The following is a 27,038-nucleotide window of genomic DNA, read 5'->3' as shown; positions in this document are numbered from 1 at the left end:
GAGCGGCTGATCACTTGAGGTCCTGCATCCTGCACAACCAGTTCGGGCCAGTCTAGCATCTGCAGACTGCTGCCTCCAATCCCCCTGCTTGGCCTTCGCGTCTGGCGAATCCCTGACCGGGGTGGTCTGCTTATGGGTACTTTGTCAATAGTTTATTGCACCCTTCGCTCTCTGCGGTTCAGTTGTACTGTCTCATCGCGGGATGTCTTACAGAGTTACCCCGTACATATGTAACGGTGTGGAGAGATAGTCTTGATATGCTAGAGAACATACGATTACTGTGTAGCTTTGGTTCTTTTAGTGAGAAACTATCTCTCCACCGTCAGGCTGCTCGAAGACGCCCTCTGATCAAACTATCACCGGTGTCAAGTCTGCACAGCTGTTTTATACATGAGCTGTGGGGTGTAGCCGGGCGTGCCGGAGTGTCTTAAGTAAGTATCCTTGTGCCACGACCAAGGGGAGTCGTACCCCGTACATATGGAATATGTGATGGTGTGGAGAGATAGTCTTTCACTAAGAGAACCAAGGTTGTACAGTAACCGTACGTTATCAAAGTGTGGGTAAAGAAGAGACCTTTCATGGTGTAAGTGTCTCTGAGCAGCCACCGGTCCCACGTGGTGATATGACCACTGTTTACCCAAAATACACTTTTTAAAGGGTTCTCTACCTATATGCAGGGTACCGCTGTTTTTTTCTGACATTCTTTGTTGCAAACATTAAATTAGTACACTTTTGATTTTTAAACTATGAGTTACCATATGATAATGATACTGAACAAAACTGAGATTTTCACTTTAGAATGCCCGTAACTCCTAAATGTCCATAGGGTGAAGGTAATAAGACAGCTATTACTGTTATTACTAACACCACAGCCTTTAGTGATTCACAATGTGCTTTAATATAAAATAATTTTCAGACCAGTTCAATTACAATAAAGCAAAATGCTGTGTGTGCAATCAATCAACATAACAGCCTCTTAAAATACTAAACTAATGCCAGGTGAGTTTCATTTAAAACTAAGATCTAATGTGCAGACTGGTGAAAATGTGACAAAATATCAATTTTATGTTGTTTTGCCTCTGATCTCTGAAAGCGAGTGTAAAAAGAGACAGGTGATCTATCCTCTAACAATAAGATAAACTGCTTGCCACAAAAACTCTGTCTATTGCAATAAAAAGAAAACTTCAAACTAAATTTGAGCTGTTAAAATCTTCACACTTAATACATTCACATACATTTTTTTAGTGTCAGCTGATCTCTTATCTGATACAATTTCTTCTTGAACTCATGTATACAACAATGTTTCTAAGTTAATATTGCATTAAACATTCCAACAACACACACAAAGGAACTTCTCGGGGTATTGGTAGTTGTGTGTAAGCTAGGTGCTGGTGCTTCGTGTTTCATTGCTTGTCTTAGTAACTGCAGTTTTAGCCTTTCTCAGTGACATCATAAACCACAGGAAGATGAAGAAACCTGCATGGAACAAGCAAGAGAGAGGAAGAGAAGTAAATGTTTAGACTTTATAAAGAGAGATGCAATGAGTACGCACATTTGAAAATGAAAGTAGTAATTCATCTGTGTGTCAGAATCTGCAGGATGTGCAGATTGTAAGTTGTGAAGGACCAAAACACTCCGTTTATTTAAATCCAGGTTGAAGACTCACCTGTTCTCAGCTGCATTTGAATAAAGCAAATCCACACTGTTTTACTTTTAAGCTTAAATTTCAAAACTTACATTTTAACTACTGATTTTATCTACTGTTACTTCCTTTTTTTTTCAATTTTAAATCGTGCTTTATATTTGTTTTTGTTTTTTAATGTCTCTGTAAAGCACTTTGAATCACCTTGTTGTTGAATTGTGCTATATAAATAAACTTGCCTTGCCTTAACATACTAATGGTTATACAGACCTTGTAGTGAGTTCAGGATGCAGAAGAGGTAGATGCCAGGAGTGGTCAGGTATCCAAAAGAGAAGAAGACCAGGCCCCAGGTAACGCCGAGCAGAGTCATGACTCCCAGCAGGGTACAAATGTCTTTCTTGGCTCTGTCACGGTTACTCTGCCCAAACTGATTTGCCAAATATAGAATGACACAGGAGATTATATACAATCTCACACAGTAAGACAAATGTGTTTAAATAGTCAATACTAAAGTATGTTTTTTGTTTGTTTGTTTGTTTTTAGATAAATGACTACAAAACACAATACAGTGCTGAAAAGATTTAAAGGAACACTTTAAAAACACAACAGATCTCATTGCAAAAAAATGAGATGTTGGATGGTGTCTTTAAGGATCTCCTCACAGATCTGGACCAGTGCATCACTGAGCTTCTGGTCAGTTAAGCTGTAACCTGGCACCATCGGATGGACCAAAACATAATGTCCCGGAGGTGTTCTATTGAATTTAGGTCAGATAGGTGTGGGGGCAGTTAATGGTATCAGGTCTTTCTTCCTTCAGGAGCTGCCAAATGAGTCTTTGAATTGTCATGCACCAGGAGGAACCAAGAAACCACTGATCCAATTTAGGGTCTGACAATGGATCAAGGATATCCTGATATCTAATGGCATCCATAGCTCTCGCTGTTTATTTCATTAACGTCAAATCAGCTGAGGCTGATTAACACTCCCTCTGCTACTTAACCGACCAGATCAGTATCCCAGAAGTTTACTTCATCAAGTTGGCTTAATGCTACACTCTGAATAAAAAGTGTTCCTTTATTTTTTTCTGAGAATTTACTTGGTCTTAAAAGCTAACAGACAACCCATCTCACAGTTCATCCTTTAAAAGGAACGACTAATGTAAAATAAAAATTAACAATAGTGATGACTAGAGTTAGCCTTTATTTTTCTTGTTATATAAAACTACCATTTGTTTATAAGACTAATTCATTATTGTTATTTTTAAGCTTTCATAGGACATGCTGACAATAGCAACACAAAACTGCCCAGTACCTCTGTGGTTTTGCGTAGAGTCCAAACTCGTCTGATTGTCACCGCAAACATGATCATGTTAAAGAGGAACACCAAGATGAATGGTCCCAGTGTAGTCCCCATCTTGACCTCGTTATTGGTTATATAGCATCTAAAAGAAAGGGAGTTCAGATGACCCATGTTTCAGTTAAGAAGTACTTTCTGTAATAGAAATCTTATTGCAGGCGTATTGATGCATGCTCAACCATCCAGGATGGGAAATCGCCCCAAAAGGTTGATTCTGTTCATATGGACGTAGTGTTTTCATTGCAAGAAACTTTTCGTCACTCATCCAAGTGACTTCTTCAGTCTCAGCTGACTGCAGGTTTCCCCAGCCTTTCCCATCATTTGAAAGAGTGATGAAACGTTTCTCCTACTGAAAACATTACATCCAGATGAACAGAATTAACTTTTTTGGGGGTGGGTATAGCGGATAATTTAGATGCATGTGGTGAAATATACCAGAGGCAAATAAGTGTTTGGTAAAATTGAGTTTGATTCCTATCCCTTGTATGACACTTTCCCCTCTACACTCTGATGTGTACACCAACAGTTAATAAATAAATATGAATTTTTATTTTAAATTTTCTTTATTCAATTTTAGATGCTTGCAGATATTTTCCTTACATATCAGTGTTGTTGGATTTAGATGCGTCCAGAGAGACAGGACTGTAAAAGCCTCTGTCTATGATCACTACCACTGACACAATGACTGCAGGAACACCTGAAACACAAGAACAGTTATTTAGATGATGATGATGATGATGATAAACAGCTTCTTGCTTAAATTATTCCACTCACCCCATCCCACCACACTGAGTTTGAGCAGGTATCTCTTGATATAGATGTTGAAGACTTTGACTAAGAGAAGGTAGAGATGAAATCCCTCCAAAGCCATCCAGCTGAAAGTGGCCAGCAGGGAGTAGTGAAGAGCAAGAGCCATGTACAAACAGAGCCCAGTGGAGGACACTGCTGCCACCCTGGAACTTAGCAGGAAGTGCAGGTTGAGGAGGATCAGGGCGATCACAAGATTGATGTGGACCTTCATAGAAACATCTTCTCTGACCTTTCTGGCAAATGCAGATGTGATTCATGGTAAGTCACATCTTTTTTAGTATTATTCTGTTTGGAATACAATTAGACCAAATCTACATGTATGATGTGATAAGGAACAAAGATTAAAACAAAGAAAAAAGACAAAAAGGTTATTAATTGACTGTGGTGTTAAAAAAGTCAGGACTGGAAGGCGATAGTACATGCTGAATAGTCAATGGGATAGGAGGAGTCTAATAAGAAAAGCAGAGACAGAAAGGATGAAGAATGTCATTAAATGAATTACCTATTTGTGATGAAGAGCAAAACAGTGATGACCAGGGCAAAAAGAGAGAGACTGCAGCCAATCAGAGTGATGTATGTTAAAATCTCCTGGTCTTTAGGTGAGAGGGACCCAGTGCCATTTGTATCAGAGCCAGAAACAGGCAGCTGTGCAGAAAATACACACTCACTTTATTTTGCAACATTTTGATTGTGAGAAGTAGTCAGTGAGTAGAAATTAAACATAAGACACGCAAACAGTGAAGCAGTAAAGTCAATACAAAATAAGCAACAGGAATAGAGGAGGTGTATGCAAGAGTGCAGTTCGATACAATAAAATAAGCAGGAGACAGACACGTGATTGGGGAAATGCAGTCTTGTTTGTCCAGTTTTAGTATTTATTTTCTTCATCATTCAAGTCTTTGGCTATATCAAATTAAAATCACAACACCCTGAACACGGTTTTTATTTCAGAAAGTTTTCAGTAAATTAGGTGTTGTAAAACAAAGATGTAGATGAGGAAAAGTAAGTCACAGATAAGATAATCAATGACAAGTCAATGAGCCAATGAACTGTGCGTGAGAACAGATGATACTAACAAAAGAATGAAGATTGTAGTCATGGTGTAAAGGGAGCATTTGTAACAGAAAAAGATTACTTTTGTTCACTTTGGGGCATCTAGTGATAGTATCAGGAATCACACGACGTAGGCAGGGCACACCCAGTGCAGCTACATTCTCAATAACACACTATAGTTGAGGAAACATTTTGGCAAGAGATGAGTGTTGTACGTTGTACAGTATAAATTAATCTTTTTTGTTTTAACATATATTAAACATACTGTAAAGTCAGTACTATGAAAGTCTTGAGTCACACCTCATGTCTTTAAATTTAGCTTCTAATTCTTCAGAAAAGGCTGATGCACATTAAATTACATATGAACTGTATTGAAAATCACTGGTAACATGCCTGATGGAGGAATGACATTTTTTGGTTCACATTTTTTTATATGGAGGAGGTCAGGAGAGAGGTACAACAGTGAGTGTCTGCAGCTGTCTGTAGAACACAGCGGGGGCTCTGTTATGTTTACACAGTGGTGTTGAAAATCTTATCAAAGTTGATGTTATTATGAACACAGTGAAGGTACTGTCAGATTTTGATTGTCCATGCAATACTATGTGTTGACAGTTTCAGCATTAAAATGATTCCAAAGATACTATTACGACAGTTAAAGAGTAGAAGAGAAGAAAAAACCACAACATTATTGAAGCATTATTATGGGATCGTCCTGACAGAGAGTGGAGCAAGAGGCAGACAACATCCAAAAAAGAGCTTTGAATGTCCTTCAAGAAGTTATTCTTCAAACATTTGACAACTGCTTAAAGGAATTACAATAGAAAGTTTGACTTTGTGAGTTAAGGCTGAAGTTGGCCATTACACACAACAACTTTTTACCAAAGCATCAGAACCAGATAGCTAAACTGTGTCCAACTCAGCATGAACTTGTTGGATTGTTAGCAACACACCTGCTAAAAGAGATTTCCCATTTTATTACTGAGGTGTTTGTCTATATTTTGTTGATCGAGTTTCCCTCAAGTCTAAAGACATGTAAGTCCTGAAATTCCACTTTTTTAGAATGAAAAATTGTCCCTCCTACCAGGAGCACAGCAAAGTATGTGAGATGGTCACAGGAACAGGTGACATTATTCTGGCCACGTGTCCATAGAGTAATGCATCCATCCTCACTAAAAGCTGATACATCAAAAATAGAGATCAGTTATACATAAGATGTTTTTATATCCAAGTCAGATCAGATCAGCTTTGTGATCTTAAGACAAAACACAAACAACAATGACTGAAGTTTATTTAAAAAAATATTAATGTTTTACATTATTCTTGGCAGATGTGATGCTTGGTTACTCACTGTTTGTTGAGAAGTCAAAGAACTGACATGAGAGTTTTTGGGTTTCCTATGGCACAGAAATATTGCATGTTTAAATACTATATATGCCTAACTTTTTTTTATTAACTTTTGCTAAACAAAAGATAAAATATATTTAATAATATAATATTGTAAAAGGCACATCTGCAGTAAATGACAACATTAAGTACATTTATTTTCTTGGTTAGGTTTGTGGTGATGTTGACACGCTGCTGTAGTCCTGATATCCTCTTGCGCTGCACATTCAGGCCAAACAGTCTTCTGTCATAAACGTCAGTCTACAATAAAACACACATTCATCAGTTTGTTTTTTGAGAAAATATTTATTTAAGATTTGTTGTCTATTATGAAATAATTTTAATGTAATTTACATTTTATTAAAAGGTTGTAGTGATTTTTCCCTGTGTACCAACTTTTCTACATAAAAATATACATAGAAGTGTCTTTAATATATACCGCATTTATATTTTGTGCATTATTGCTAAAGACCTTCAGCACATTTGCATTTAAATATATAACTCATCCTCTTCCTGTGTGAAAGTTGAACAAATTGATTAACTCTTACTGATTAGAGCAGTTCCCATAGCTGTCTTTTAATGTATAAAATTAAACTAATTTAATGTAAATAAATAAATGACTAACACTATTTCACTTAATGTTCCTGTGGCAAAACATTCTTTTATGTTTAAAATATGAAGACATTAAACCATAAAGAACAATGTTAAGTCCAAACTTATTGCTCCTTCATGAGACACATCCAATCCATTTATTAAATCATGGAGGCAATAACGTACTGGACACAAAGTTATTTGTACATTGTTACATGTGTTGGAGCTTTCATGTACTGCATATATGAATTAATATTTGTAGCTTGGGATAAATGCTATTATATGGCATAAAGGTATTTTGAATACACAGCAGGGTAAATAATCATTGCAGTTTTAAAACTGTTTCTCCACATGAAGATATCTGTGCGAGTTAACTCAAAATAAATTGCTATATTTTTGTCACTAGTTTGATGTGCAGAGGCACGGCAGGTTCCAAATAAATCTTTATAAAATCTACACATCTGTCTTCCTGACATGAACATAAAAACAATCACTTTACTGTTCTGCCAGCAACTCTATTCGATAATTATCATATATTTCCAAATGAAGCTGAGGCTGAGGCACTTTTGGTGTATAAGCAGCTAAATTTAAACAATTGGCATGTAATGTGTGTAGAATTGATTTTATTACAATGCAGTGTTTTACTACAGAAAACTATGAGACCTTGGGGCCTTTATGTGGATGTTACTTTAGCTATTCTAGTTTCCTAGAGGTCTGCACTAAGTAAAAAATCTATTATTTGTCTCCTGCTTTACTTCTGTAATGTCAAGGGTCAATTATGTATATATGCTTATATTTTTGTTTGTTTGTTTTTAAATAATGTGACTTGAGCTGAATGGTGGCAGGTTTGAGTGCTCAGATGAAGGTCTGTTATCAAGATAGTGAGACAAAGGTTTCTTAATAATAAATAATGTTAAATGACTGGAAGATAAAATAAATATGGACCAAATGTTTGCCTATTTAAAAAGATTTTTTTTTTAGTAATGTTACTTGGCTAAAACAAGCTAAATCAACAAACGATAGTAGTTTAATTTACAGTGTAAAATCTATGTCTGTATAAAATTCAGAATTTTGTATAAGAGTTTAATTTCTGACCTGGTATGTTTCAGGCCACTTAATCATGCAGAACACAATCTTGTTGTTTGGTCCAGCTTGCAGTTCACTCGGCAGCTGAACTTTCACTCTGCTGCTGGGCGGAGACTGGCCTGGTTGTACCTGCATATGCATCAACGTGCCAAAAACAGGAAGATGACGTGAATAACAGTAACATTATTCTCAACTTAGCATATATCTAAACATGCATTATAAATTTAATGGAAATCCAAAACTGCTCTTCAGCCATTTTAGTCCAAATGATCTCAAATTGCTGGAACTTGAGGAAAGTCATTAAGGTTCACAGACTCCGAGATGCAAAGCAGCAGGAAAGTTTAATCTACAGTATAAAGAACATGTTCAGATATTTCATAGCTAAAGCAATAACAAACAAGCTGTTTTGTGGCTTAGGGAAAATAAGGACAAAAGTAACTAAAAATACATGCACATTTGGACATCAATAGGATATAAACAATCTCAACCATTCCCAGCGGTTTTCAAGACCAAAAATTTAGACAAAACAAATATTGCCAGTTTTGCTGCTAAAAACTGTGAACAGCTTAAAATATCATTGTCACATTACACTATGAAATTATTTTTAAACACCTGATTATCGCTGGCATAAATATCGAGGCCTTTAAAGGTACGATTGGGTTTATACTGTAGGGCAACAACAGTGTCAGAAATAATTGATGAACTGGTCCCGCTTATTTCTTCTTCCTCTAGAATCTCTTGCAGCTCCTTAATGGCCCTTGTTGAAAAGGATAAGAAACAAAATCAGAATGCCACATTTTGATTAAAAATCTTACATTAATTACACATCACAGACCAAAGGTGCCAAAGTCAAGGCCAGCAGTTCAAATCCCGGAAAATAGATTTAGAGTTGGCAACATGGTGTATTTTACAAAGGTGCAGAAACTAAGTCAGGGAAAGAGTTTGTGAGCAGAATGAGGAAATCTGCCAATTGCAGACTTGCATGATCACTGATGTGCTGATGCAGTGAAGGAGCTTCAGGTAAAGCTGCACTTATGAGTGCACACTGTGCTTTGGAAAGTAAACCAGAAAAAGAAAATAAATTTCAAGCTGCATCACAACCCATTTGCTGCCGACGACGGAACTGCATTTTTACAGGTTCAAATGGAGCTGATACAGTGGCAGTATAACGGGACACTAGTGACCTGTTTTTATTTTCATTTTTGGAGCACCTTCATATTTTAAATTTTTATACATTTGACAGGATGTATTTTTTAGTTATTTCAGTTATTTTCTAAGAAAGAATATTGTATCCTGTCCTGTTTTTGTTCATATTTATGTTAAAATAACTTTCAGTTTTAATCTGTTCAGTAAATCCTGTTTGCCTGCGAACTAAAGTGTGCTTTGGGTTTTGGCCCCTTGTCTGATTGAGTTTGACACCCCTGCCATAAACCATCTGAAATACATTACCATCTCAACCCTTTTGATTTTGCTCCTATATACATATTTAATCTAACAGTTTTTCAAAATAGAAAACTCAAAAAAAGTTATTTAGAAGGAAAGTGTTTACTTGACAGCGTCATCACAGCTTCCGGTTTTAAAAATGTTGGCTAAAACTTCCTTACAGCATGTGCCAAGCCCTGTAATAATTAATTAATTAATTAATTAATCATATACACATTTTTACAACATTGAGTTAATTAAAAGTTCTACAGAATGTTTCACATGGAAACATGAGCCTTAAATATTAATAGTAAAGCATCTTACTGTTGCACTGGCCCCTGCAGGAATCCCGACCTGGTGGACCTGGTTTGTTTCTACAGACTGGTGGTGAACTACGACATGCAGAAGGTTGGTGTGACAGGAAAAACACCAGCCAAAAGAGAAGCCACCACTTCATGCTGCGAAGTGCAGAGAATTAATTTAAAACAGTATCTGTGCTTTAGAAACAATAATAGGCTTAGGTTATGGAAGAAGTTCACCCTCCGTCAAAGCAAATACTGCCTGATGAGATTAAGGTGTTATTAAGAAGCACTAAAACATAAGACTTTTGAATTTAAGAGACACATTTTTGTGAAATCTGTGGGTTCTAACAACTGTCTAAAGTCTACGAGGACACAGATAATTTTCTTCGGAAAAATACTTAACAGCACTGATGGAGAAACATCACCAACAATTATTATTATTATTATTATTATTATTATTATTATTATTATTATTATTTGACTGCTTGCTTTAGGGTTTGGCACACTGCATTCTCCTTTCTCACACCAACCGTCTGCATGTCCTCCTGTACTACATAGTTCTACATATCAAAACAGCACTTTTAACAGCACTGTACTTTATGTCATATTGTGCACCATATTCAGTACAGACATTGAGAAGATCCTGTAACCCAGCACTGCTTGGACTAAAAACAACCAGGTCATCGGCATACATAAGATGATTTATCAATGTTTTACCTAATATACACCCAGTGTTACAGGCTCTCAGCTGTATGGACAAATCATCAACATACAGATTAAATAAAATTGGAGACAAAATCCCACCCTGTCTAACACCATTGCTGACACCAAAGAGGGCAGAAATACTGCTTCCCCATTTAACCTGCATGTTCTGATGAGCGTACCAGTAAGAGAGAATCCTCACGATGTACTGAGGAACTCCCCGTCTCTTCAGTTTATCAAAAAGTTTTCTTTGGGTTACTCGATCAAAAGCCTTAGAGGCATCAATGAAACACATGAGGACAGATTAATTTTTAGCCCTATACAAACTGACTATTTCCTTGAGTGCATATATGCACACGTCAGTGTCGTGCTTTGGTTTGAAGCCAAACAGATTAAACAGAGAAGAGATGAACACACTAATTCTATCAAACAAGATTCTTTCGAACACCTTAGATAAAATACTGGCAAGTATCGGCCTATAATTATCCAAACAGCTCACTTTTGCAGCTTTGTCCTTCATAACTGGTACCAGTAAAATACACAGCATTAAGTCTGGTAATATGCCATGAATCATAAACCCAGTGAAACAGAGTGCTAGAAGAGGAGCTAGCCTTAAACTAGCATGTTTTAAATGTTCTGCAGTGATGTGATCCAAACCAGAGGATTTATTATCAGATAACCTATGAATGGCTTCATATACTTCATGTGTCCTTACACTTATTGTGTCATTACTCATGTCAAAATTGTCCTCGTATGGTTCACTTTTTATACAGTTAAACAACGCACTGTAATGCTGTCTCCATAATGCTGCAATGTTATCTGCCCCAGAAACACCTTCAACAGTTGATGGTAGAGATGGTTTACAGTTATTGAGAGCTTTCACCTCTTTCCAAAAATCTGTCATATAATTACACAGCATTTTCCTGGACAAAGAATCTGCCAGCAGCTTTTCTTTGTGCAGGATGTCAGCAGTTTCACAAGCTATCATAGTTGATGTCCATCCCCTATACACTGACACTATACTGTTTATACTGTCTTTACAATTGACAGCAACCTGCAGTTTATCAAGCGTCACTGAGCAGGGCTTATCTTTAAATCTGACCTGTCTTCTCCCTCTCCTGTCCTGTCTTTCTACAACTTTCTGGATCTCTGAATGAATTAAACTCACACTCTTTTCTCTCTCCATGAAATACAGCAGCTTTACCTTTATCTAGCAACACACTGTGTAGCAGAATCTTCTTCTGTATCTCCAGCTAGATTCTTAAGTACCACAACCAAAACTTGCGGACACCTGAACTCCTTCCAGCCCACTTTAACTCCCGAGTATAAACGCTAGAGAGCAGTGGTGTCAAACTTATTTTACATTGATCTTAAGTGGGTGGGCAGGACCAGTGAAAGGTGGAGTTGCAACTAACCAAATACCCTTTAAACATCATTTCAAGAGATTAAGAACAGTTTTCTCTTGTTCCTCTTCTTTTTAGTGAAGGCCTCAGTTGTAATTTCTGTCTTGTAATTGTTATCTGTTGTTGCATTAAGATTGTTTAGAGTTAACTCAAAACGTGTGTGTTATCATCGCATGCACTCATACTTGACTACTGAACCTAGAGTGAGGTGTACTTACTCAAGAGCGGGTTACATTTCGCCTGTCCATAATAATTCAAATAAAAAATTATTACCAAAATATACACTAGTCAAATCAAAATATGGGTAAAGTAGTAGAAAATTGACAAACTAACCTTTGTTAGATTAACCCTTGATAAAGTTTTCCCAAATATGGTAAATTCAATTCAATTCTATTTATAGAGATAAGAGATAAGATAAGATAGAACTTTATTAATCCCTCGGGTGGGTTCCTCTGGGAAATTCGGTTTCCAAAAGCACAGCACCGACAGAAGTTACAGTTACAGAATGTTATATATATATATATACACACACACACACACACACATATATATAAATACAGAGACAAATATAAATAAAATATACGAAGGGGATAAATAGAATAAATAGGAATAAAAATAAAAAATATACAGCGCCAAATCACAACAAAAGTCGCCTCAAGGCGCTTTATATTGTTCAGTATGTCCTATAATAATAGATACAGAGAAAAACCCAACAATCATATGACCCCCTATGAGCAAGCACTTTGGTGACAGTGGGAAGGAAAAACTCCCTTTTAACAGGAAGAAACCTCCGGCAGAACCAGGCTCAGGGAGGGGCGGGGCCATCTGCTGGGACCGGAGAAGGAAGACAGGATAAAGAGAGACAGAGGTTAATAACAGATATGATTCAATGCAGAGAGGTCTATTAACACATAGTGAGTGAGAAAGGTGACTGGAAAGGAAAAACTGCATCATGGGAATCCCCCAGCAGCCTACGTCTATTGCAGCATAACTAAGGGAGGATTCAGGGTCACCTGGTCCAGCCCTAACTATATGCTTTAGCAAAAAGGAAAGTTTGAAGCCTAATCTTGAAAGTAGAGATAGTGTCTGTCTCCTGAATCCAAACTGGAAGCTGGTTCCAGAGAAGAGGGGCCTGAAAACTGAAGGCTCAACAGGAAGGAACAACAAGTAGGCCTGCAGTGTGAGAGCGAAGTGCTCTAATAGGGTGATATGGTACTGCAAGGTCATTAAGATAAGATGGGGCCTGATTATTTAAGACCTTGTATGTGAGGAGCAGGATTTTGAATTCAATTCTGGATTTAACAGGAAGCCAATGAAGAGAAGCCAAAACAGGAGAAATCTGCTCTCTCTTTCTAGTCCCTGTCAGGACTCTTGCTGCAGCATTTTGGGTTAACTGAAGGCTTTTCAGAAAGTTTTTAGGACATCCTGATAATAATGAAAAACAGTAGTCCAGCCTGGAAGTAATAAATGCGTGAACTAGTTTGGACTGGTTCGTGTATAGCGCTTTTTTACTCTCCCGGAGTACTCAAAGCGCTCTATACAACACGCCACATTCACCCCATACACACCCATTCACACAAGCACTGTTTTATGGTGAGTGCTTTCTAACTATCATTCATCCGCATTCATACTCCAATGGATGCATCGGAGAGCAAGTTGGGGTTAGTATCTTGCCCAAGGATATTTGGCATGCAAACAGGGGTAGCCAGGGATAGAACCATCAACCAACCAGCAGCTGACCTGCTCTACCTCCTGAGCTACAGCCACCCCAAAGATGTTTCCTGCCACTTTTTATTACAATGATTTGGATTTAAGGAGTCTCCTTCTTTATAATTTTGATTTGAATATCAAAGGTGAAATATTATCCTGGATAACCTGTTAGTCTAGACAGCTTTGTCTTTTTATATTGCATGTCAGGCACCAGCAGAACTGTTGACTGAAAAAATGTAAAAGCAGAACTTCAGAACCTGAAGCACCGGTCAGGAGGGGAAGGATTGGATTTTATTTCAGCTTTGAGAATTAAACTTCTCATGTATTTCTTCCTTTACACAAGCTGACCCCAGAACATGACCTCAGCACCACCCAGTGACAACAGACAAATAATCTTATATACCCACTCTTTATGCTGAATAAACTTTTATTTTAATATTGTAGCGTAAACGTGTTGCTGATTTTGGCATAATAACTAGTTACCGTGCTCGTTACCACAATAATAATGTAGTTACTGTAACGCGTTCCTTAATAACGCGTTAGTCCCTACACTGCCTACAGTGTAGGAAGGAGTGCTACCGCAGGTCATTCTTACCAGCAGCTGTTGCTGGCATGAATGGTTGTTTATGTATATAGGACCACTTTGTGTCTTCCTTCTATATTTCATATTCCTCTTGCTATAAGAGCTGTGTAACACCCAAATTTCTCATTAGTAGGATAATAAAGGTTTTCTATTCTATTCTATTGTAACTGAATCTCTCAGGCCTGAATGTGAAAAAAAGGAAGAAAACAACAACAAAAAAAACGGGACAGTCTGGGCAATGAGCTGCGAGAGCTTTTTCTGGTAGAGTCATGCTGACAGATTTCAAATTATTAAGTATGTAACTTCCTTACACTGACAGAAAAGGGAGTGTTACTGGTCTGACCCATCAAATGAGTTTGACGCCACTGATCTATACTTCCCGTTTCCACAAAAAGCGAGGAAATGGGTCACATTCAAAGGTGTGAGATGTGTTATAATATTTACATATTAAATTGTATTTATATTTGTATTTATATTTACATTATTTGCTGCTTTATATACATATTGCTATATGACCAATATGTTTAACAGCAGACACGAGTTATCAATGTTATTAATTGGTAATCAAAAACAAAATTGTAATAGAGTTCTAATTAATTTTATTGGAAACACATGAGGCCATATTAGTTCCAAAGATTAGAAAAGGCGGGGTGTCCAAGACTGAACCCACCTAGGGCAAAGGCCGTTAGGCCAATTATATTAATACTAATTCTACACCTTATACTACAACTGCTACACCACTAATAATGATAATATTAGCAATGGGATGCCTGATGTGAAGTAACACTTAAATAAAACCACTTCAAAAAAACCATCAAATCCACTTTTTATTAAATGTAATATTCTTAAATTTAAGGATTTGGCTGAACTCAGAACTGCACAATCAATGTACAAAGCAGAAAAAAAATCTTTGCCTCACAATATTCAGAACTTGTTCCAAATAAGGCCAAATACTAATGAACCAAGAGGAATCTTTATGTTCAGCAAGCCAGTAGTAAGGACAAATTTAAAATATCACAGAGTTAGTGTGTGGAACACCTGTACAGATGAAGTTAATGATCATCAATACAAAAATTTGCACGAATATTTAAAAACAATAAATTGCAAGAATATAAGAAATTTTCCTCTCAGGGATTGAGCTGTCTCATTGTATTCTATTGAAGACTTGTCCTCATTTTGATGTATCGACTATACTATGTCGAATTCTGAATACTGACTTGTAAATAAGGGGGCAGGAACAGAAAAAGTGTATACTTCATCCTACTCTTTTTTGAGGATAAACATTTCATAGACAGTTTTCTCTTCTTAGAGTTATATTTACATGTTCAAAATATATTATTCTAATTATCTTACAGCAATATATGTGTAATAAAATAAATAACACAACATTTACGCACAAGGAACAGTTTGTTTAAAAAAGTACACATGGCTTAAACCCCTCCAAAAACCACAGAGATAGGCATTCACAAAATTTAAATCTTTACACATTAGAATAATAATTTTTTATTCAGAGTTTTAAAAATCTACAATATTATAGCTGTAATATTAGCATTTATTCAGAGAGACGAAGTAAATCTCTAACATAAATACAGCCAAACAGCCTACCTTTGCATGTTGCTCAGTCCCTGTTAAAATGATTTTATGCGAAAAGAATTCGGAGCCCACCTGATGTGACAGCAGGAAAAAGGCAAATGAGTAACCCTGAAGAGGTTTATAGGAAGTTGTTGACATGTAAATTATTTTTTGAATAAAAAAGAGGAAGCATCAGCTGACATAAACCTAAAAATACATATACTGTATATCTTCTTCCACTGGGTGTACAGCAAATACAGGCTAACATTAAACTACTGAAAAATATTACACTGAGTTCTAGACACTGTTCTGTTCACACATTCAGCACTAAGTTATCCTTTTATAAACTAGTTTATCCTGAATTTTAAAGAAATTTGTCATTAGAGGCTAAATTGTGGTATGTCACTGCTATGACCAACAGATAGAAGGGGCTTGAGCACTTTTCTCTGGGATGCGCCAAGTGCCCTTTTCTTGAGGACTAACCGCTGGAAACGTGTCATACAGCTTTGTTTGACAGAAATGAAGAACATATTTTGTTCATTTGTTTCTACACGGTTTCTATTATAGTTATTATATTATATGATGATATATTATATGATGATGATGATTAATATATTATATTAATCATCATTAGTTATTACAGCAGTGAACTTGAACTCTGTGTCAAATACTGAGCTTCAGTAAAGATTTCAGTTGCAGTTATTTATATTTAACTTAACTTAACTTAAATCTTCACTCAAAGACAAGTATCTTTGACAGTATATATATAGATTTATTATATATAAGAGACAATTGTTTGTTTATGTTGGCATTACTAAATTTGGCTCAATGCTTACATATATGTATAAAAAGCAAATGTACGAGCTGTGATAACTGTTTCTGATAAAATGAAGAGTAGACTGATATATTAAACATTCCTTTATTGGGTGAGAAAATCAGACCATGTCATAACTGCTTTAAGTCATACAGAATAGATATCAGAGCCTTAAACAGGCTGACGTCTGCTAAATGGGTCAAACTGGGCAGAAAGTATACAAACACATAACATCCTTATAGAATATGATGTAACTCTATAGATCAACGTACCTCAGAATATATAAAGCATATAAACAATTACAGCAATATGATGCAACAAACACAGCAGTGCTACTGATCCAAAATACTCAAAGCTTCATAGAACTGAAACAAACATTTATTTTTAGCTCCATTCTGCTGCTGATACATACTTTAGGTTTCTGAACATTAAACTTGTTGCTGCCTTTCATAGTGTGTAACTTGAAGGCCCTGGGTACTTTCTCCCACACTGAAAACACTGGGATGATCAAATTATTTGAACATTACCTAATAAGACTGATTCAGGACAGACAGTTAGTTATTTTAAACTTTTCGAGCAGTGCTTCACAAACAGGGAACAGTCTGTCTATTCTCTCCATCTGTCAGCTGCTGCTGACTCTTCCTCCTTCTCTTCCTCACACACTGCTGAGTTTGTCCTGGTGGATCATCAGGGGTGCAAAGCCTCACAGATGATGTGCAGCAGTGGGTCCCTCAGTCTGTCCTCACTTTGGACACTTGCAGTTGTCACACATGGAAATCAAATGTGTGATAAACTGCAGGATTCAAACACAAGTGTAACTTATAAACACATGTTCATACTTTTATTCCACAATCAGAGAGAAAGAAACAGAGAGAGAGTGCAGGACAGACAGACAGGTGACAGTCTCAGGTGTACACACTGCTACACAACAGCACAAGAGAAGGAGGATTTAGTGTTTGTGTTATTACGAGTGCTAAACAAGAAGAGTTCCCAGATGGTGCAGTGGACACATGTGTGACTGCTGTGATTAAAGCATCTTTCTTTCAGCTTAACGAGTGAACCGTCAGCTCGTTCAAACACACGTTAAAGTCCGTTTGGCTCGACACCACCTAACAGAGGCAGCAATATAACATAGCGAACATTAACAGTGCAGTGAATCCTGCTTGTGCCGTGATATTCAGGACTGTAAACCGAGCAGCATCACTGACTTTCAGCTTGTTGTGTTTGTGGATATATGACTGACTTTAATTATCCATAAAATCATCACATTCTCTGTAAGATTAAGGTCGACTATTGAACGGTGTATATTTTAAAGCGTTGCTGTGAAGTAACTGGCCTTAAAATGTGGCCTTTGAGGCTGCAGACCCTGAATTGGGATACAGCCTACATGTGTAATTGTTTTTGTTTTACAGTTGGTACTTGGGAAGCTTCTTATGCCCAGCTAGTTCGATACAAGTGCGCAGTAGAGGGGAAACGTTTGCCCACACGTGCCTTTTTCCAAAAGAACAAGAGAAAGGAGAGACACAGAGGAAAAGGAATAAATGATATCATGTGTAGAAAACTCAAAGTAACATACCACCGTAAACTGGAGATGCAAACCAAAGTAAAGAGGAATCTGAGTTGAAAGAATTCTCTTCTTCTCATTCTGTTCACTGACTGTTGAACTGGATCATCCAAGTCAAGCCCACATCTAGTAAGGACAGAAAACTGTAAACAGAATTACAGAAAATATGAAAGACGTGTGAAAGATATTGTGCCACGTAGCCTTCCCCACTAAAGGGGAAGTTGTGGTTATCTACTTTTACAAATCACAACTTTTACTTTTAAAATAAAATGAATAATTGTGACAATAAATATCACAAGTTACAAATTCGGTTTGGATGATGAGAACAGTAATATAACAGTAAAAACAATTATAAAATTTTCCTCAGTGTATTGATTGCATGACTTTTACTTATTACCACAACTGTAAATACTCCCTGCAACACAGCTTACAGTAAAAACTGTTTGAAAGAGAATTTGAATTTAACACATGTGCTAATTTGTATGTGCTGACATTCAAATTCTGAACAAGTAGTTCTTTATTGACAAAGTCGTGCAAAGTGTTTGGAAACATTACTATGTAAAGACCTCTAGCTAACAGTTCATTGACCTGAGCTGCACTACCATATCAAGCACTGCATAAATAACATATTCTTAAAACATTATTTAGCAACAAAAAATTCAAGACCCTATAAACCTTTACGTTTGGATTTAGAAGCAGTTAAAGGGTTTTATTGTTAAACCAGAGACTTTCAGCGGAAGAGGTTTCCTCTTGTCTTGTTTCTATTGTAGTCAATTATCTTGTTTTCATCATAAAAAAAACAATAAACTAATACCTTAAATGCATTGTCTGCAAAATAAATACTTGTCATCATCCATAGCTTTCATTAGCAGAAATTAATGCAATTTAGAGTTAGGCCTTTGTCATTTATCAAATGAATACATTAATCCTTCTATTCTCCTCGGATATTACTAACATATTTTACAATATTTTCCTCCAGAATAAGTGTTTGTGTCATGCTCTTTGTTTACTTATTGAATACATAAATAGCCCCTTGATAATGACACTCCAGGCTTATCCAGGCTTACAACGGGCAATGGCATAGTTGAGCTGAGTTGCGTTTTTTTGTTTGTTTGTTTTCACCAAAGCCATTATGTGGCTATGACCTTTGGCCAGGTTGTCTCATTATAGTCTAGCACCCTTTGTGGTGTTTTTTGTCTTCCCTGGTGCTCAGGGCAGCATCTTTGTGCTGAGCAGCAGGACATTGTTCCTTTCCTTGGGGCAATAGGAGACTAGAGTTGCTTTTTCAGTGAAGGAAAACACTAAAGATGTTACCTTCCTGTTCTTGACAGCAAGACGTTCAGAAGAAAGCTCCGGCTTGTTCCTTCTCACTGTCCCCAACATGGTAACTTTCCTTTTGAGCAATTCTTTATCCAAGGCACAAGATGTGAAAAAAAAAATGAACATGTGATATTATGCCCATGCAGGCCTTCAGCCATGTCAAGTACCATTATTGCCCTGTTTTTTCTGGTTCTTCACCAGGGCATCCGCCTCTGTAAACTTGCATATTCAAGGCAAAGCTAGTCTGTGCATCACATGCTGAGCAAATGGCTCCTTTTTTGTCCCAATTGGTTCTTTAGCCATCAGAATTGTTACCTGAAGGCCAGCAAAGATACCCAACGGATTTACTTGGCCTTGCCATATTGGTCCATTTGATCAGCCTTTGTTATTTTTTTTATTTTATTTTAGTTTTAGTTGTTATGGTGGGGGGATAGGAAAGGGAGAAAGAAAGAGGAAGGAAAAGAAAAACAGAGGAAGAGGGACAGTGAGAAAGGACACTTAAAATGAAAAAAAAAACCTCTCCTGGATCACGTGTTGAGAGAAAAAAAAAGAAAAAAAGAGAAAACAAGCAAAAAAAGGTATTTAACTGAGAGCCATGCTAGGCTCAGTGAGAACTCTGCTGACTGTCTGTCCCGCGGACATGCAGGGGCTCCATCAAGCTTGGTTGTCTGTTCTTTGTGTGCTTTGATTAAAGAATGTTAGCTACCGCTCACTGCTCGTCTGCAGGCTTTATTTAAATGGAAAACTTCCACAACACATAGCTAAAGCAACTTGGGTCAAACTGACCCCAAAGGAACAAAATGTGCACAGCTCATTGAAAGACATATCACAAAGAGTTTATGCTTAATCTGTTGTCCCCATACTGAATGTCTAGGCGTATGATTCCTTGAATTATATCCCACCAAACCAAGGTGGAGGCAAAGGCAGGGAGGAGACAGCAACACCAGACCATCAAAATTAATGAAGGAGAACAACAGGAAAGTTAACAATTAGGCAGGATTTATTGATTGTTTGCCTTGGCAGCCAAACTTAACAAAAACAAAAAGGTGGGGGAGGATGACTGGGCGGTTGAGTCAATTCAAAGAAATTAATGAAACAAGAAGAGGTCAATAGTTTCCCTGGGCCTAAATAAAATGAAATGTAAAACAAAAAGGCCTATCTAGCTACTCGACAAAAAGGTTAGTAAATTTCCCCTTGTGGGACTAATAAAGGTACAGTGGGGCAAAAAAGTATTTAGTCAGCCACCGATTGTGCAAGTTCCCCCACTTAAAATGATGACAGAGGTCAGTAATTTGCACCAGAGGTACACTTCAACTGTGAGAGACAGAATGTGAAAAAAAAATCCATGAATTCACATGGTAGGATTTGTAAAGAATTTATTCGTAAATCAGGGTGGAAAATAAGTATTTGGTCACCTCAAACAAGGAAAATCTCTGGCTCTCACAGACCTGTAACGTCTTCTGTAAGAAGCTTTTCTGTCCCCCACTCGTTACCTGTATGAATGGCACCTGTTTGAACTCATCATCTGTATAAAAGACACCTGTCCACAGCCTCAAACAGTCAGACTCCAAACTCCGCCATGGCCAAGACCAAAGAGCTTTTGAAGGACACCAGGAAAAGTATTGTAGACCTGCACCAGACTGGGAAGAGTGAATCTACAATAGGCAAGCAGCTTGGTGTGAAAAAATCAACTGTGGGAGCAATCATCAGAAAATGGAAGACATACAAGACCACTGATAATCTCCCTCCATCTGGGGCTCCACGCAAGATCTCATCCCGTGGGGTCAAAATGATCATGAGAACGGTGAGCAAAGATCCCAGAACCACACGGGGGGACCTGGTGAATGACCTGCAGAGAGCTGGGACCAAAGTAACAAAGGTCACCATCAGTAACACACTACAACGGCAGGGAATCAAATCCCGCAGTGCCAGACGTGTTCCGCTGCTGAAGCCAGTGCATGTCCAGGCCCGTCTGAAGTTTGCCAGAGAGCACATGGATGATACAGCAGAGGATTGGGAGAATGTCATGTGGTCAGATGAAACCAAAGTAGAACTTTTTGGTATAAACTCAACTCGTCGTGTTTGGAGGAAGAAGAATACTGAGTTGCATCCCAAGAACACCATACCTACTGTGAAGCATGGGGGTGGAAACATCATGCTATGGGGCTGTTTTTCTGCCAAGGGGACAGGACGACTGATCCGTGTTAAGGACAGAATGAATGGGGCCATGTATCGTGAGATTTTGAGCCAAAACCTCCTTCCATCAGTGAGAACTTTGAAGATGAAACGAGGCTGGGTCTTCCAACATGACAATGATCCAAAACACACCGCCCGGGCAACAAAGGAGTGGCTCCGTAAGAAGCATTTGAAAGTCCTGGAGTGGCCTAGCCAGTCTCCAGACCTCAACCCCATAGAAAATCTGTGGCGGGAGTTGAAAGTCCGTGTTGCTCGGCGACAGCCCCAAAACATCACTGCTCTCGAGAAGATCTGCATGGAGGAATGGGACAAAATACCAGCTACTGTGTGTGCAAACCTGGTAAAGACCTATAGTAAACGTTTGACCTCTGTTATTGCCAACAAAGGTTATGTTACAAAGTATTGAGTTGTATTTTTGTTATTGACCAAATACTTATTTTCCACCCTGATTTACGAATAAATTCTTTACAAATCCTACCATGTGGATTCATGGATTTTTTTTTTCACATTCTGTCTCTCACAGTTGAAGTGTACCTCTGGTGCAAATTACTGACCTCTGTCATCATTTTAGGTGGGGGAACTTGCACAATCGGTGGCTGACTAAATACTTTTTTGCCCCACTGTATATCAAAAGCATACAAACGTGGCATCAACCACATAACCTAGTGTGTCTAACAGTTAAAAACTCTGCAGCCAGTATATAGGGTATCCCAGCTTACCTGCCCAACCTCCCACCACACACTCTGTCTCAACATACACAGAAGTCTTCACACAAAGGTTTCTCATGAATCAGAAGCCACCAGCTGGTCAGGGAGGCAGCTATTACTGCTATTATTGACACCACAGTCTTTACTGGTTCACAATGTTTAATATAAAGAAACTTAAAAGCAGTCCAAGTACAATAGAGCATAATAATGTTCTTCATGCAATCAACATAGCAGTTTCATTTAAATCCCCGATTGATATGCAAATGAGTATGTGACAAAAGAGCAATTTTCTGTTGTTATACCTCTGAGCTCTGAATGCAGGTGCAGTAGAAACACTTCATCTATCATCTGTCTTATTCTGGCCTTCCTTTCCCACATGACTATTTCAATTTTCACTCTCAGAAGTGCTCCAAAAGTTAAAAAGGTTCAAATGCGTTATCATCATATGTTACATGCTCTGGTGGAAATATAAACCCCTTGCCACAAACATTCTGTCTATTGTAATAACAAGAAAACATCAAAACTAAAGTGGAGCTGTTAAAATCTTCACACTTCATGCTTTCATATACATTGCTTGGTCTCAGTTGCTCTCTTACCTGATGCATTGTTGTATACATGAACTTAATAAAAAATAATTTTTCAATGTTATACATTCCAACAAGACACATATGGGCACTGGTATTGGTAGTTGTGTGTAAGCTATGTGTTGTTGCTATGATTTTCATTGCTTGTCTTAGTAACGGAGGTTTTAGCTTTTCTCATTGACATCATAAACCACAGGAAGATGAAGAAACCTGCATGACACAAAGAAGAGAGAGAGGAAAGCAAATGTTTAGACTGTATACAAGAGATGCAATGAGGATTCACATTTGAAAATGAAAGCAGTAAATGAACTATGTGTCAGGATCTGCAGGATGGAGAGGTGATTAGAGAAGTGGAGACAGCTGGGGAGAACAAGTCATGGCTGAACAGAATCATAACAGACAAGAACAGAAGAAAAACCCAAGACAATCACATGAATGGAATAAATACAATGTGCTCAACACAGTAGTTATGGGAGGTTCGGCTCCTTTCCCTTACAAAATGATATAAAAAATATTTTTATTCAATTTATTTCAAAAGAACGTAAGAAAAGTAAGAAAGTACAACATTTCAAAAGTTAGGGGTGTGTGTGTGTGTGTGTGTGTGTGTGTGTGTGTGTGTGTGTGTGTGTGAGTGAGTGAGAGAGAGAGAGAGAGAGAGAGAGAGAGAGAGAGAGAGAGAGAGAGAGAGAGAGAGAGAGTGTGTGTGTGAGTGTGTTAATAAATTGTGAATGACCTGCCCATCTGAATTACTTTCATGTCCCAAGAGGCAGCAAATTTGCAAATCAGTGCTTTTGGACTAATATCATCACAGAACTGAGCTTAACAAACAAAAGAAGATTATACAGACCTTGAAGTGAGTTCAGGATGCAGAAGAGGTAGAGGCCAACAATGGTCAGATGGCCAAAAGAGAAGAAGACCAGGCCCCAGGTAATGCCGAGCAGAGTCATGACTCCCAGCAGGGTACAAATGTCTTTCTTGGCTCTGTCACGGTTACTCTGCCCAAACTGATTGGCCAAAATGAAATGACAAAGGAGATAATATAAAATCTAAAACAGATAAATGAGTTTGAAGAGTCCATTTTTTTTTTTTTTTTATTGTTGTTGTTTTTTTGTTTTGTTTTTTTGACCACAAAATATAATGCGTTGCTCAAAATAATTAGAGGAACAATATACCGCAAAAATTTGGAAAAAAAAATCAATGCTGATGTGGACTGGTTAATGTGTTAGGAGAAAGGATGCCATGTTGTTGGGATAAAAATAATTCTATCAACCTACACTGGTCTGAATTCACAGAGAGCCCAAAACTTAAAGGGAAAAAATGATGCCACAGGCTGGTTCATTTTGCTGAACTTTCATTGCCGCAACTTAAAATGGTATTCAGTAGATATTCAGTTGATTTAGGTCAGATGTGTGTGGAGGGCAGTGAATGTTATCAGTTCCCTCATCCTCAGGAACAGCCTGCATACTTTCACCGCATTGTCATGTACCCAGAGAAGCCCAGGACCCACTTATCCAGTTTAGGGTCTGACAAGGATTTTATCCTAATACCTAATGGCAGTCAGGGTTCCTGTTAATTTCATTAATATCAAAGCAGCTGAAACTGAGTAACATTCCCTCTGCTACTTAACTGACCTGGGATATTGATCTGAAGTTCACTTCATCAAGTTAAATCTCCTAATTAAAAAGTGTTCCTTTAATTTTTGATAACCCATCATACAGTTTATCCTTTAATAGGAACAATTAATGTTAAACAAAAATGAACAATAATGATGACTAGAGGTATTCCATAGTGTTCTTGTTATGTAAAACTCCCAGCTGATAAGACTAATTTAATTATTTAGTTATACTAGTTATTTGAGTTTTCACAGGACATATTGACATAGAAAACTTCAATTTTAATAGCAATACAAAACTGCCCCGTACCTCTGTGCTTTTGCGTAGAACCCAAACACATCTGATTGTTGCTCCAAACATGAACATGTTAAAGAGGAACACCAAGCTGAATAGTCCCACTGTAGTCCCCATATTTACAGTGTTATTGGTTATATAGCATCTAAAAGAAAGGGAATGCACATAATACATGTTTCAGTCTCTCAGACTGTGAAATTTAAAAGTACATTCTGTACTCCATAGAGATGTGATTGCAGATTTCTAGATACATGTGGTTAAATATACCAGAAACTACTCAGTATCTCAGCTTTGTCTAATTAGATGCTTGGTGAAATTGAGTTTGGTGCCCATTATGTTTATGATAATTTTCAGTGTGAACATGTACATTTAGAGAAAGTATGATTGCATATACCAACATTTATGAGTAAATATGAATTACATTGCCCTTTTGTTGGGGTTAGATGTGTCCAGAGAGACAAGACCATAAAAGCCTCTGTTTATGATCACCACCACTGACACAATGACTACTGGAACACCTGAAACACAAGAACTGAACACTTATTCAAATTATGATAATAACAGCTTCATGCTTAAATTATTCCACTCACCCCATCCCACCACACTGATTTTGAGCAGATATCTCTTGATGTAGATGTTGAAGACTCTGACTAAGAGAAGGTAAAGGTGGAATCCCTCCAAGGCCATCCAGAAGAAAGTGGCCAATAGAGAGCAGTGAAGGGCAAGAGCCATGTATAAACAGACCCCAGTGGAGGACACTGCTGCTACTGTGGAACTTAGCAGGAAGTGCAGGTTGAGGAGGATCAGTGCAATCACGAGGTTGATGTGGACCTTCATAGAAACATCTTCTCTGACTTTTCTGGCAAAAACAGGAGATGTGATTCATGGTAAGTGACAACTTTCATGTAGATTATTTGGTCAAATTCTGTTTGAAATAAAATTGTCACCGTTGCAGGGGGAATTGGGCCTATCCCAGCTACGATAGGGTGAGAGGGAGAGTACACCCTGGACAGGTCAGCAGTCTGTCGCAGAGCTAACACATAGAGACAGGCAGCTATTCGCACTCACATTCACACCTATGGGCGTTGTAGAATGATCAATTAACACAACGCCACTATCTGAATGTCTTTGGACTGTGGGAGGAAGCTGGAGTACCCGGAGAGAACCCACGCAAACACGCGGAGAACTTGCAAACTCCATCCGGAAAGGCCCCTTTCAGGTGGTTTAATTGGACTCAGGACCTTCTTGCTGTGAGGCAACAGTGCTAATCACCGCGTCACTGTGCTGCCAAGAATGTCATCAAGGAGAAAAATAATTACCTATTTGTGATGAAGAGCAAAACAGTGATGACCAGGGTAAAAAGAGACAGACTGCAGCCAGTCAGAGAAATGTATGTTAAAATCTCCTGGTCTTTAGGTGATGGGGAAGCAGGAACCTGTGGAGAAAACCCACGTTCACATTATTTTGCAGCATCCCTATTGTGACATGAAATGAAAACCAAAAAGAGACAAAAAACAATAAAGACCTGATGTAGATTAGATGGGGACAAATCAATGAACCAATAAACAGTTGGTGAGAATATTTGCACTAACACAGCAACAAAGGACAATTTTAGTAAGAGACGACAGTTATAAGTCACGTAAACTGGACAAAGGCATCTTTCTATTTTAACACAGAGTAACATTTTGAGCATGCACTGACATCAGCAGCATGAAAATCTTGGGCCACCACCCATTTCTTTATATTTAGCTTCTAAGGAGACCGACTTTCTTATATATTTTTAATTAAATTGTCTCTTTGTTACTAGCACCTTGTTGCAAAAGCACATGATTCATTCCTAACTCTTTAGTTAAACCTGTGGCAAATGTAACACAGGTTTAAGGGCACTGAATAGTATATTTACACCAACAAACTGATCCCAAGCTATTAGCAAAAAAATGGCATATTTCAGCATGGTGTGGTGCAGAAAAGAGAGAGTATGCACAACACTAAATTAAAAATCCTCTAACACCCTTAAAAACACTTGAGGGTTGAAATGTTGACTTTCGAAGTTTTTCAGTAAATGCCCCTATAAAGGATTAAAATAATCAAAGTTAGCTTTATTTAGGACCGGACTTCTTATGATAGTTAAACTTGGGAACAGATTAAATTCAGTGAATGTCTTCACAAAGACAGAGAAACACATCTGTGTTTTTATGTTTGTCTCTCCCACACACACACACAGAGCGTCACTACTGAGGAAAAAATAACACAACTTTTTTACCAAAGCATGAGAAACACATAGTCAAACTATGTCAAACTCAGCATGAACCTGCTGGATTGTTAGTACCA

General features: G+C 37.7%; 2 protein-coding genes across 2 annotated transcripts in view; both read right to left on the bottom strand.

Annotated features, from left to right (window-relative positions):
* Positions 1-878: 878 nt before the first annotated feature.
* LOC120721650 (adhesion G-protein coupled receptor G2-like) lies at positions 879-15,735 on the bottom strand. The gene is made up of 14 exons (XM_040012142.1): positions 15,649-15,735; positions 9,668-9,801; positions 9,471-9,540; positions 8,534-8,678; positions 7,931-8,050; positions 6,398-6,505; positions 6,210-6,255; positions 5,943-6,037; positions 4,311-4,453; positions 3,773-4,041; positions 3,599-3,695; positions 2,954-3,083; positions 1,913-2,069; positions 879-1,476 (listed from the first exon to the last, which is right to left on the bottom strand). The coding sequence occupies exons 1-14, from the start codon at positions 15,654-15,656 to the stop codon at positions 1,382-1,384; spliced, it is 1,617 nt and encodes a 538-aa protein (XP_039868076.1). The 5' UTR covers positions 15,657-15,735; the 3' UTR covers positions 879-1,381.
* A 6,402-nt stretch (positions 15,736-22,137) lies between these two features.
* Positions 22,138-27,038, bottom strand: part of LOC120721651 (adhesion G-protein coupled receptor G2-like) — a 50,379-nt gene continuing 45,478 nt past the window's right edge. Inside the window, exons 9-14 of the mRNA XM_040012143.1 lie at positions 26,027-26,142; positions 25,298-25,566; positions 25,129-25,225; positions 24,723-24,852; positions 23,648-23,804; positions 22,138-23,010 (exon numbers count right to left, since the gene is read on the bottom strand). Of these exons, the coding sequence (XP_039868077.1) occupies positions 22,916-23,010; positions 23,648-23,804; positions 24,723-24,852; positions 25,129-25,225; positions 25,298-25,566; positions 26,027-26,142 (864 nt within the window). The 3' untranslated portion in view covers positions 22,138-22,915. The remainder of the gene's footprint in view (positions 23,011-23,647; positions 23,805-24,722; positions 24,853-25,128; positions 25,226-25,297; positions 25,567-26,026; positions 26,143-27,038) is intronic.

Source organism: Simochromis diagramma, unplaced genomic scaffold, assembly GCF_900408965.1.
Source record: "Simochromis diagramma unplaced genomic scaffold, fSimDia1.1 OVJJ01000603.1, whole genome shotgun sequence".
Taxonomy (NCBI): domain Eukaryota; kingdom Metazoa; phylum Chordata; class Actinopteri; order Cichliformes; family Cichlidae; genus Simochromis; species Simochromis diagramma.
The sequence above is the reverse complement of the archived record's forward strand: the minus strand, read 5'-3'. Positions and strand labels throughout refer to the sequence as shown.